Here is a 13,537-nt window from a genome sequence, read left to right on the forward strand (position 1 = left end):
ATTCATTGTTTAACCTCCAGAATTGTTTTTCTGGAGACTCATGATAAAAAATATTAACATTTCTTTAGTAGAAATCACTCAACTGACACAAAGTAGGATTTTTAATTAAAAAAAAACATACACCCCCTGATCTGTAATGACACTTGTGGATACTGTCACATTTCAGTCATTGTCCGACAAAGAAAATAAAGGTCACTATACAGTGACGCTCCAAGCTGGAGTGTAAATTCACTGAATTAGGTCATAACAGTTCAAAGCCCCCATCCCATGGTCAAGCTGTAACTCGTGCCTTCAACGTCCAGTGTGTAGAGGGCAGGTATCTCCCATCACCTTCAAATGTCTCTCCTGAGATTCAATCATAAATTAATTTAAAACATGTTGAGGTCGACCTTCAAATCTTCGACAGATGCGACTGTCTTTACTTTGTCCTCCCTCTTTGTCGGTCCACTCACGATTGTAGATGCCCTGAGCTGCACAGCATGAAGTACTGCTTGGTCATTATACGGCTGGCTCCCGAGATCCAAGTCTGAGGAGAGGGGAAGAAGGTGCCAGGCTTCACTTGGTGGACACACTGGGAGGTCAAGTGAAGGTCCAGTGCTGGTGGAGGTCAGCAGCATTACAGTTGTCCATCTGAATCTGGCCTCCTTTCAGCTGTAAACATTTCCCACTACTGGGATTCTTCAGAAGGTTTTCCTGGAGAATAGCATCAGGCATAAAGTGAAAAAGGCAGATCAATGTTTGGACAGGGTTGAGAAACATTAACCTACTCTATAAACTGTAAGCACTATCAGCACTCCTTAAGCTCAGTTATTTTTATTATCATCTCTTGCTTTTAAAAACCCATGTTTAAATATGATATGTGTTTTCGTGGGTTACTTGGGGCTTATAGTCTGACAGCAAAAGTAAGAAGTATTTAGCAAACATTATAAAGGACATAATAATGATATCAAAGTATATTTTCCAAAATAAGTTCCTCACCTCTGTAAAGACCCACTCCTGTTGTGGTGACAAACTGGAGCCCTTCCCCTTCAGCTGACAAAACTCGATCTTTACAGGGTCTGGCTGAGTATTGGCATGAAGACACAACTCCTTTCCAATGTTGTGACGCAGCTCCTTGTGACTTGAGTATTCAAAGTACTGGAGGAGACATTCAGCCCATTAGAGAACCAAGAGCATCAAATTACGGTCTGCTCTTAACTTCACCAGTGTGAGTCGCCGTACCTGGTTGCCTCCCATGTTGTGACACGTGTACATGATCATAGGTTTGCCTCCCTGGTTGTTCTCTCCAACATCCAGACAGGTTTGAGATCCGGAGTTTCTTAGCTAGTGCAAACACAGACGCATTGTAAGAGTAAGATTCAACTGCACATGTGAGGTGTGCTCAGTTGACACAAAGGGAAACATGACTTACTGCTCCAAATTTTAAAGGTGTTAAGTCTGGGACAAAGGCCTCTGGGTAGATTGTGTTTAGGAACCAGGTGAAGTTCTTGCATTGCAGCTGATTTCTTAGTTTCAAGCGATCCGAGATGTCCCCATACTTATTCTGCAACATTGAAGCAAGTAACAGTGTAAATGTGAAAGAGGTGAGAAGAAAAAGCATTTTCACCGTGTGCATTTATCATTTAATCACCGTCAACCGGTCACACTCACCTCCTTGGCCATAGTTTCAGCGTTCTTGTTGCGGCGGTAGAAGATCTGCTTGTAGTCGTCCATCCAGACCTCCGCCAGGCGCACCTGGTTACGAGTGATGACCTCTGTGCCTTTGGGGAACGTGTGGGGGCTCTTGGTGCGGAAGACATGGCCCACCACAGAACAAGGGATGATCTCGAGCTGACCCCCACACTGCCACACCTATGAATCACATTTGACAGTTAGAAATTCAGACTCTAACTTGATCATAAGAGGAAGTTAGAGTTACAATGTAATCCAGTATGAGTAAGTGTGGCAGTAAAAACAAAGAGACTGACCCTGAAGGACATCTCCACATTTTCACCTCCCCAGATCTCCATCTTGTCATCGTATGTACCAATGTGTTCAAAGTATTCCTTTGAGATTGAGAAGAGACCTCCGGCAAAAGTAGGCGTCCTGAAAGTTTAACAAGCATGTACAAAAGCTTTAGGCACTTAAAATGACTTGGGGTGGTCCAAGTGAAACCAACTTGATCCTTCTTACTTTACAGGGTAAGTTTCATCCTTGCGCAGCCTCTTCGCATCCTCTGGGATTCCCTCCCAGCCGAAAGTCAAGCTCCAGTCAAAGTTCCCTCTGTTCGAAGCGCGGTTGGTGGCCACAGGCCGGTTGAAACTGAAGCTGTTGAGGTCAATGGTGGTGATCTCAGGACTCACCACAGCAGTGGGCTCTTCAACAATACGGGCCAACAGTGGCTCGAGCCAGCCCGGCCAACACTCACCTATAAACGGGAAGGAAGAGAAATATCACTTTGTCTTCCCTTTTTAACTTCTGCCATATAAAACACTTTTACTGCCAATAATCAGAGTGCTAGCATTAGTGTTAGCAGTCAGTATTGGCAGCAATGAGGACAAAGTCATAGAATATGTCAAGTTGGCAGAATTCTCAAATAGGATCAAAATTCAACACCCTTTTAACATGCAGCTACAGAACATTGAGGGTGTTAAAGTAAAAAAACAGAGCACAAATATGATAAATAAATAAATGTGTGACTTAAAACAGTCACTCTCAGACCACTGGTACATTTTCTGGCCTCACACAGATGTTTATCTCTCAAACGTGTTACATTTAACCCCTCTCTTCCTCTTATATGTTATGGTTTTAAAATATACTTAGTTTAAATGATACGTTGAAAGTGAAGACCATTTCAAATTGTCCAAAGACTTGGGTGAACAACTCTGGCAGTCATACTGATTTAAACGGCTTAACATTAGGCTTCGGTGTTGTTGTCGCGTGTGTTTTCTTACAGTGTGCATCCAGAAACGTGAGAGTTTCTCCCTGAGCGAGACTGGCACCCAGCAACCTTGCTGTGATGAGACCCTTCCTTTCCACCTGCCTCAGCACACGGACGATCTTCAGCTGACGCACATACTCATCCAGCTGGAGTTTCAGGTGCTCTGCAGAGAGAAAAATAAATTATCACAAGTTTCTCAACTAACTTGAAAAGAAAGAAGTCCTCTGAGGTGTGATCTGGTGTTGAACTTCTCACTTTGCTGAAGTGTGGTAAGACTTACGAAACAAAACAACACTTTTGAGTTTACGTGGTTTATTTCTATCTTTATTCAAGAGCGTGGTGTTTCAAATTTAATTTCTCAATTCTCGATCTGGCATTCTATTGGTTGGAGAATTTTGACAGACTTGTTGCAAGAAAAAAATCCAAGAGCAGAGGAGGAAGAGGAGAAAGAAGTGGTGAGGGATGGAGATCTTTCCAAGTAACAACATATCTGAGTGCAAGCACACAGTTTAAGCACAAGCAGAGCAAATCTAAGCACAAGCAGGATATACTTGATTGCAAGTTCAGGGTTTAAAGTCTAGGGTTTAGTTTTAAAGAAAGAAAGGAGAGGAAAAAAAAGGTGTGGTCTCATGTGCAACAGACTCTAAACCTAAAGCCTGAAGTAGAGACAGTCACTTTCAGGCTGCGATAAAACAATAAGCAAATTAGGTAGAAACATTGCTGGTAACACTGGGTCACATTCCCCTCAAAGACTTCTGGCAACGAGGCACGCCTGATGTTTTCTCAGAACTTTTAGCTTGAGTGAGCCCACCAACCACATGTCATTACACAACCACAGAAAGCAGTTTCTCAGCTGACAGCAAGGGGAAGTTTGAGCAAAGTAGGAAACGTGTAAATACAGCTGAGGGTAACGGCTCTTTAGCTTATAACTGATTGTAACTAAGAATATTTGAATAGGATAAGATCAGCTAATAAGCAAGTAAGCACCGTCTGACAAAGTTCCTCTTTTATCACAACTGTTTCGTCTCTTCGGCCAACTCTCACTGTGGCTGTGCAGCAGCTGAAGGGTTAGATGTTCTCCATCTTTCTGCTGTTGAGTCAGTGCCGCCACAGCAACTTTGGTTTCACTGCACCCAGAGTTGTGGCACAGTGACACTATGAAACTTGACTCTGTTGTCTCCATACACATACAGCCCAATTGAAGTGTCTTCTGCCATTTAAAACAAAACCCTACCTGCCGACTACTGTGTTTGCATGCTGCATATAAAGAAAACTGAAGAAATCACAAGCGAAACACCCTTCTATGTTATCTTATCTGAGCTCACTCCTGACTGTGACTGGAATGCTGCCCTAAAAACTAAAGGTCAAATTTAATTAATAGATAACTTCTATCTTATATTTTTCTCTCTCACTTTGTGCTCTGCAACTCACCTTGGATGATATCATTCATATTTGAAAAAAACTCCCGCGAAGATCCTGGAGATTTTTTTTCATAACGTTTCAAATGTCTCGTGTAATTTTTTTTTATGAAACAAGCCCCGTAGACAGTAAGTGCAACTGTCAATATTATGAGCATTTTCTATTTGTATTGTTTTAAAGTTTAAAGTTTCTTTCTTGCAATGCAACACAGGTCGTTTACAGCAAGCACCATTTTTGTTTTGATTTATGTGAGAAGAAACATTAAGACAACACATTTCTCCCTAATTTATGAGCCTGAAAAGAGCATAAATTAGAGAGAATACTGTGATAAATCTACCACTCCCACTGTCACCCTGCTGATGAACAAAGCAGTCATTATACTCTGCTGACAGTTGAGTCACCGGAGTATGTTATGTCATTAGTGTGTACCTGCAGTACTGGCGTCATCTACCATGATGATCTCTTTGAGCAGGATTGCGGGAGATGTGTGAAGAACACTGTAGACCGTCCTGAGGAGCGTGGACCAAGCCTCATTGTGGAAGACGATAATAACGCTGGTGCTCGGCAGAGGAGGACAGCGGCGAAACTTCCTCTCCACGCACCTGAGCGAAGAGAGCCACGTGAAAACACAAAGAGAGCCAGAGGGAGAACAAGAACTGCCGTGAGAGGAGAGTTAGTCAAATATAAGTAACAGACCATTGTGTGCAAATAGTTGATGATGACTAGTTGATGTTTACGACTGCTCGTGCAGTCGTAAACAGTCGTAAACAGTCCGCTCAGTCGTAAACAGTCCGCTCATTAAAAAAACACTAAAAGGCTCTATACAAGAATTAGTTCAAGGCCCATCAAACCAGTGACATGTTTTAATGTCAAGTTGGAAAATCATTTACAGAAAGAGATACTGTTTATAACAATTTAGATAAAGCCTTGCCTCAATTATGAGGGACACTGACATGCACGCTGCTGAATGTTAAGACTGTTTGAATGTGATAATATTAAATAATAATATACCACACTGAGCTTGAACCCATAAAACACACAGGACATTATCTGGCCTGGGCTGTGTACACATCAGCAAACTTGCCGGTGAAACAGAGATTAGTCTGAACTATCTGAGAATATTCTGACAACATGCTCTTACTCCACAGGCCTGGATTCATCCCCGAGACTACGGCTGAGTGAAATGCGATCGCTGGCAAACTGGTTGAAACAGTTCCGCGTCATGCCCTCCTCCTTCTCCTTCTCCTCCTCTGGGCTCATATGGTCTTTTTGGAACGCCGTCCCACCAGCCCCAGGGCTGTTGGGGTCCTGCGGGGGTCTTTCCAGGTGAGGCTTGAGTTCAGCTTGTGTGTAGAAGCCAGTGGGGCACTTGACGTCCTCGGTGGTCAGCTCCTGCTCAGGCAGTTGCGGCTCCGGAGCCTTGATCTGGAAACCAATGTTGTTGACGACATCTCTGACCATGACCAGCACCTTGTCCTTCCTGTTCACCAGTTCCTTTAGCCAGGGGTCCCCGTCAGGCGCAGAGCCGACATCCCTCTGCAGAACCACCAGCACCACCAAGAACAGAGTCCCGGCGAGGATCACCAGTTTCAGAGGGGACATACGCCGGCGTAGAAACAGCCGCATGGTCCAAATAACGGTGTTGCTCCCAGTGCTGTTGAAAACAGAAAGTAAAAGGTAAGTAATTCCCCAGAAACAGACTGTAAAAGGTCGGTGAACGTTACCTGAGACTAAACACCTCATTCACAACCCATCACCTTTGCTCTTTTTACATCCTCTGAGGTATTCCTGCGGTAGACAAAGAAGACAAGCAACACAGAAATATCTTCAACCGGTTTGTGTGTCTCGGCAACTGTCATAGCAGCAGGGCGAACGAGCCACCCTCCCCGTCTCTTCAGGAAACAGTCCCGCAGGGCGGGCGTAGAAAGCAGGGAGGAGGAGGAGGAGGAGGAAGGAGGGGGGGAGAGAGAGTGAACAAACACACCGCACCTTTCAGCCCACACCTGAATTCACCTGCTCCGGCCACAGTCCTCCAGGACCCACGTGGCAGCAGGTGGGCTGCAGCACTGCTCGCTCACGCTGCAACTCCCAGGCCGGTTAATAAGTGACGCAAAAGTCCTCACTGAGACACTTGCTCCAATGACACCTCGCCAGCAATGATCAGCTGTCACCTGCTACAGGGAAGTGGAGTCTGCTACGTGGAGCATGACCGGACCCTGGCTCGGCCCAGCCTTGGCACAATGGGAGGCTGTTTCCTACTGTGAGGAACAGGATATCCTTGGAATACAGGACATCTGCAGGTCCTCCTGTGATCACTGTTCAGGTCACTCTTACTTGGTCATTATTAATTCACTCGGTTCTCAAGTCAAGCCAGTCGGCCTTCCCTCAAAGGAGGTCGCTGTTGCGGTGCTCCAGGAGGTGGACACAATTAACTGTAATGGGAAACCAGGTATTCCAGTTTGTTCTCACCAAAGTTAGGACATGGAGGAGGAAGGAGGAGGAGGAGGAGGAGGAGGAGGAGGAGGAGGAAGAGGGAAAATATGTCAATAGAATGTGGGCCTGTCAAACTGGATGGACAGGCGAAACACCAATACATGTCCCACAGAGTTATATAACAGGAGTGGATAATGCTTCATTTCACAAAAAAAAAAGTATTATTGTCTACAGCCTGAAAGCACATAACACTGCAGACAACGACACAAAGACAACACTCAGAGTGAAATGAAAAAGCTGAAATGAAACAAAGAGTTGCTTCCTCCTTTCATTCCAGATTCTGTGCAGCTATGGAAACCAAGTCTTCATCAGTAGAAATCACACATGAGACAGACACCCGAGCTCCTTCCGGTCCGTGTCTGGGATGACAGGGACGGACAGGTGGACATGAACAGGTTTACACCTCTTCTCACCCGGGGACTCTTACCTGCAAGCGGCGCAGTTGTCGTGTTCAGTTGTTGTAGCGACTCACTCGATACTTCCTCACAGGGGAAAGTTGTCAGGCGAGCACGCGGCGGTTTGCAGTTCCGTGAAGAGGCGGAAAGGAGCAGGAGAGGAGAAGAGGAGCAGGAGAGGAGAAGAGAAGAGGAGCAGGAGAGGAGCCAGGGACACACATGGAGGCAGAGACAGACACTGAGCGGTGTCCTCCTCACCGGTCCTGAGATCACAACAGGTGTCATCTGATGAAATGATTGGCTGGAGTCCCTCTGCTGGTGGCGCGCTCTCTAAACACGCTTATTTACATGCAGCTCATTTATGGTCACTTTCACTGAAAACATTCAAACAAACATACAGTGCACTTTCATTGGAAACAGATATTTCTCGACAAAAGGGTATATTATATATTATATAAATACATATATTATATCATATTTGCACCAGCACCATAACAAGCATATTCAAATATTTGCACTACTGCACAAATTGAAGATTCATCTGTAAAGATATATATTTAGATGTATATATTTTATTTTCTATTTTAAATTTTTGATATTCTATTTCATTGTTATTCTACTTTATTCATTTTTATTCTATTTTATACTATTTCTATTTTTATTTTTATTTTTGGGGTTGAAATTACTGAGCATTGCTTAAAGAGAGTGTGTGGCCCAAGCATTTCATTGACAGTGACTACTTCATGTTATCTCTGTTCATTTGACAATAAAAAATCTTGAATCTTGAATCTTGAATGTATGTACATCATACATACATGCAGGTCACTTCAATTTGAAACACACATATCTCTCTACATATATATCATATATAAATCATATCATGTGTATTTGCATCACATACATGCATACTTACATACATACATATATGCAGGTCACTTTCATTGTAAACATATATATATTTCTACACGTATTAAATGTATTTCTATAGGTATAACATACATTTATAAATCATATTGTGTGTATTTATATCATATACATGCCTACATACATGCATACACATACGTGTTTATGTATTAAATATAAATGTGTGTAAATGTCTCACACTCACACACACACACACACACACACTCACACACACACACACACACACACACACACACACACACACACACACACACACACACACACATCCAGTGTATGAGATTCAAGGTCCCTGTATCATGGGCCTATTACAGCAACGTTGGTGCTTTTTCATCAGGGATTAGGGGGAATTTATGTCTCTTAATTAATGTTCAGCATTGAGTGCTGTAAGTGAACATTGCCATTGCCTCAACAGAAATTCATTATTCACGTGGAAGCAATTAAATACTCTCTCCTGTATGGCCCTCTTGAAATTGTAGACTGATTTATTCAGAAACAGAGAAGGAGACGTCGCTCAGGTTACCGTCACAGAGAGAAATCTTGATTGCAGGCTGTTGATTGACTGGAGACCTAAGCCGGACTAAACCAACACCACTAAGCAGGCTAAAGCTGTGTTGTGAAGTACACTGTGTGAAAGACAATTTCAGTGCAGTGTTTGGTGTCTGTAAATATCAACAGGATCTTTTGAAAACAACAATAATCATAAATACGGTTTAATGTAATACGCTCAACAAACAAAATGGATGTAGAGAATCTCAGAGAATCCACAGTAGACAAACCAACAAATAAACACAATCAATGCAAAAACAGCTATTTATTAGGTTCTTATCCAAGGGGTAATGAATCAAATCATTGCAGAATTTATCAAACTCTGTCACTTCTTAAAGGAAAATAACAACTTGTCTTGATGACCTTTCGTTTTAGAGACAGAGAGAAAGAAGCAGAAGTGAGGAACTCTTTTTATGGCCTTTAAAGTCAACATTTTTAGGCTCAGACAGAAAATTGAGGCTGTCAACATCAGGTGTAAAACTGATCTGAATGTAAAATACTCTTTCACTTCACACACAAACATGAAGCCTGATCAATATGGCCTCTTAATACAATGATTCATCTTCTTCCTCAGTCCCAAAGGCAAAGTAAAGAGTGGTTTTCTTCAGTAGTAGTATCATTGTTGGGCAAAAAAATATATATATTAAATTACATTCATATGATTATTGTTTTGAACAACTCATTTTTAAGGGGCTACAAGCCCCCATGTGCCAAATACATGTCAAATACTGTAGTGTAAAGTTGTGAATATTGGTCCATGTAGTAGTTGGACCTCAGAACTGCAAAATCTCAAGGCAATACTAGTGAGCAGATCTCTGGCACACATCGAATCCTGAAGCTGTCAGGAAACCAGTTTAACTTCAAACATCTCTAACACCGTCCAAAAACAAAGGTTTTGTAAGCTTTTGCTTAATCGGGCTGGAATGAAATCAGTCAAAAAAAAAAGACAAAAAGAGTCACAGTCCAGTAAAAGACGCAGACATTGTTCTCCTCAAATGATAGTTTTTGACACAAGAAATCAGGAATGGACACACGACTCTGAAATAATACAAAACATGACTCGCAGCGACCGGTTTGGCAAGAAAGCATTGTCATACAGTATCATAAAAACCTCACAGTGAAAAGTTACAGTATGCCCCTTTATAGGTAAAGACCAGCATTCAGTTCTGTGTGCTGACACCACACGCACACACACACACTCTCACACACACACAGACACTCGCACGTACACTTTTATAAAACGTTGCAGAACTGTTTGACAATCTCCGGAGTACCATGACAATAATGCATCTGTTCTCTTCTCCTATGTCTTGTTTTTGGCTCAAACCAAAGATACATCGCAGAGCGCGAGTAATCGATCGCACATTTCAGTGAACCACAAACAGTCTTGTGTCCAGACTGCGGCTAATCACAGGCTGGAAGAAACAAAGAAGGCCCTGATAAGAAACACAGATGTCCAAGCTAGTTTGTTGTGAGTCAATGTCGTGTGTGTGTACATATAAATATATATATATATATATATGTGTGTGTGTGTGTGTGTGTATTATCCTTCATGAATAAATCCACAGCTAAAAAATTAAAGTTTGACGTTTCCCGTGGCCTTTGCTTTCTGCAGATGAATAAATGACTGTATTTTCTGAATAGAATCCTTTGTGTGTGTGTGTGTGTGTGTGTGTGTTTCATATCAAACATTTGTTCTTTGGTCATTTTCATCCTTCATATTGTCCTTGCATATTTTCTGTTAAGTGACATAGTTTTTTTTTGTATGTAAATATTTTCATTTTTGTACAAGGATTTCACAAAAAAAATCCATCCTCATGAAAATAAATAATGACTCCAGATGAGATACTCATACTATTGCTCATCAACACAAGCATAGCCACTTCCGTCCTAAGGCAACTGGGCTTCGTTATCTCTCAAGCAGCTTGGTGGGGGGGGGGGGGATCTTATTATGTGACAACAGGCGAGTCGGGCCGAGCTCGTCTCTGCCGGCCTTCTGTCCCTGGTGTGTTCGCACCGCGATCCGGTTGCTTGTCGCCGGGCGGAACTCTCAAGTCTCTCTGCTGCTCTCTGTCTTGTCAGTGCAATGGGAGTCACTCTGTGGGCAGCACCGCTCTGTTGTTAACTGCCCGGGGGGCCGCTGGTGAGGAAGTAAGTGGTCATCTCCCCCTTCCCCTTCACCTTGACGACACCTCGGTAGTCCAGCTGGTATCCGTTGTTGACCAGCACGTGGTACAGGTCTGTGGTCACCTAAGAGAGGACACAGACATTTGACACCGGAGAGGTGATGCACTCAACCCTGCTCAGGAGAAACTCCACCAGCCATTATGGTATTGAGCAATTCTCCAAAAGCACTAGGATGGAGGGATAACATACAATCAAATATTACATTTAGGATTGAAGAATGGTGTTTTTAAAATAAAATTAGAGCAGAATAGATCTACATTACTAACCTATTACAAATGAATCAAATAATAAATTAATATTGGCAGAAAATAACTTCTCAACAATTTAGAAAATTTGCTGAAGTCATTGGTAAGCATTAATTATAGGGTCTAGCTTTTTAGATATGAGGATATGGACTATTCTCTCTTACATCATTGAAAATATTTGATTTCAAACTGTAAGTCTATTCAGTATATAAAAAACAATGTGCTAATTCAAGAAAGATCCTCACACTCTGGCGATTCTCATTATATTTTGACCTTTAATTGATTATGCGAGCTGAAACAATTGGTGGTTTTATCAACGAGTCAAATGGCGGAAAACTATTAGCAACAATTCAGAGAGCTGATTCAACAAAGTTGACAAAATTAAAGAAGCAAAAATGTAAATTATTCTCATGTTTCTACCGGTTTTATATGATTTAAAATATATACATACAACATACATCTGATGGGCATTTTCCCCATTTATGTTTCATACGCTAAATATTAATTAGTTAGTTAGTAAAAAACAAGATCAAATGAAATGAAAGTGGATAATTTGTTGCAGTCCCACTTTTTATATGATCTCTTGCATTGGGCATTTTCAGTAACTCTGCCTGTACAACAGATGGCAGCATAATTCTGTCTGTGCTCTTTCCAGCAGACAATTTATGGGTTTGATTTTGGGGGCGGAAAAATCTCACTGCAGCTCTCTAGACTGGTGTAACTCACACTTTTCAAAATTTGTCTTAACGTCTACTTCTATAAATAAGAGGGTGAATAACACTGTGGGAATCTTGTCCTTAGCTGACACTCTGAGGAATTAGCGATGGCTCCGAACTATGGTTCAAATTTCCCTGCTGAAGATGACAATAATGTAGCAGTTGAACGGCCTCTGCTGGGAATTCAAATTTAGCTCTCTGCTCTCCTCCAGAGGGACATCAGAGCGCCGTTTATGCTCTAGAACAGCACATCCAGTGCTGACAGGCAATCCTGCTCAAGGGCACTTCTGCAGACCAGATGTCTAAATCCTTAAGCTGAAGGACTGTGTAGCGATGGTATCTGAAGCACTGGTATCTGCTGTCATATTTTTTAATGGAGAGCAGAAGCAAATGACCTGGTCTCTTCCAGACACCACTAATATGTATGCTTTGAACTTGGTGGAAATATGTCTGCAGATTTTCAATATGCAGATATAAAAAGTTGTGCGAGATTTGGGTTTGAATAATCAGAGATGAAGCACATTCGTGTTTGAACGATGGCTGATAACATCAAAATGACTAGTTTAACCGGATTTTTTTGTCTGCATCGGGCTGCCTCACTTGACCTAACAATGCAAACTGCTTCTTGTGACGTGCATGACATGTGCTTTACCTGGATGCAGTCTGGTGCTCCTGTGCTGTCCATGCGGCTGGCCACGTTGACTGTGTTCCCCCATATATCATACTGGGGTTTCCTGGCTCCAATCACCCCTGCCACCACAGGCCCCATGTTCAGTCCTGAGAACAAATCACCTTGCTGAGTTACATCATAGCAGTAACACCATTTTAACTAAATCCATAAGCTGGCTCTGAGGAAGCAGACTGTTGTAGTTCTCCTTTGGAACAAATGCCCATCCACATTCGGGATATGGATTATGTTTCAAGACCAATCTCCGCTCACTTCAGGCTTACCTATCTTCATCTGGAAGTTGTTGAAGGAGTGCTCGTTGATGTGTTTCATCTGTTCTCGGAGCCTCATGGCGTAGTCGGCCAAAGCTAGAATGTGTGAGCGGCCTTCTTTATCGTAGGTGGAATGGTTGAGGCCGGAGGCTGCCATGTAGGTGGAGCCGATGGTTTTGATTTTCTCCAACTGACGAAACCTATCCTCGCTGATGATCTGGAGACAAGATTAAGAAGAGGAAATGAGACAAACAAAAGCAGCACCACAGCTCTAAGGCAACAATATTCTAAGCAGCAGAATTATACCAACAACCAGGAAAATGGTGAGTGCATGCAGCAAAACATTAATTCTAAATTTTCCATTTTTACACACTTTATATAATAATTGTTTCTTGCATTAATTGAATATTAATCAATCTTGTTCCGCTGAATTCTTCTCCTCACCTCATCAAAATCAGCGATGATCTCGTTGAGCAGCCTGAGACACTCCACTCCCTCGTTGTTGGCCTCAAGCTCCACATAAAACTCTGAAAAGTTGCTAATGGAGGCGAACATGACAGCGACACATTCACATGACTGATAGTACAACTCGTCATTCCTACGCTCCCTCGCAAGAAAGTGGGCGGCCACGTCTTTGGGTAGGATGTTGTGCAGCAGGCGCCGGTTGTATGCCTGCAGCTCCTCCATCTCCTCCTTCTCCTCTGTGGCCTGAGGAGGGACGGGGTAATTTAGTCTCAACAGCATATGACTGCA

The 13,537-nt window shown here is 42.6% G+C and overlaps 2 protein-coding genes across 2 annotated transcripts in view; both read right to left on the reverse strand.

Annotated features, from left to right (window-relative positions):
- Positions 1-91: 91 nt before the first annotated feature.
- galnt6 (UDP-N-acetyl-alpha-D-galactosamine:polypeptide N-acetylgalactosaminyltransferase 6 (GalNAc-T6)) lies at positions 92-7,286 on the reverse strand. The gene is made up of 11 exons (XM_061074258.1): positions 7,260-7,286; positions 5,481-5,993; positions 4,769-4,941; positions 2,934-3,083; positions 2,173-2,407; positions 1,968-2,085; positions 1,651-1,851; positions 1,412-1,543; positions 1,222-1,323; positions 979-1,137; positions 92-693 (listed from the first exon to the last, which is right to left on the reverse strand). The coding sequence occupies exons 2-11, from the start codon at positions 5,963-5,965 to the stop codon at positions 580-582; spliced, it is 1,869 nt and encodes a 622-aa protein (XP_060930241.1). The 5' UTR covers positions 5,966-5,993; positions 7,260-7,286; the 3' UTR covers positions 92-579.
- Positions 7,287-8,943: 1,657 nt separating this feature from the next.
- Positions 8,944-13,537, reverse strand: part of LOC133004584 (adenylate cyclase type 6-like) — a 34,237-nt gene continuing 29,643 nt past the window's right edge. Inside the window, exons 21-24 of the mRNA XM_061074053.1 lie at positions 13,229-13,492; positions 12,797-13,001; positions 12,498-12,622; positions 8,944-10,947 (exon numbers count right to left, since the gene is read on the reverse strand). Coding sequence (XP_060930036.1) covers positions 10,819-10,947; positions 12,498-12,622; positions 12,797-13,001; positions 13,229-13,492 — 723 coding nt within the window. The 3' untranslated portion in view covers positions 8,944-10,818. The remainder of the gene's footprint in view (positions 10,948-12,497; positions 12,623-12,796; positions 13,002-13,228; positions 13,493-13,537) is intronic.

The sequence above is a fragment of the Limanda limanda genome, chromosome 7 (assembly GCF_963576545.1).
Source record: "Limanda limanda chromosome 7, fLimLim1.1, whole genome shotgun sequence".
NCBI lineage: Eukaryota > Metazoa > Chordata > Actinopteri > Pleuronectiformes > Pleuronectidae > Limanda > Limanda limanda.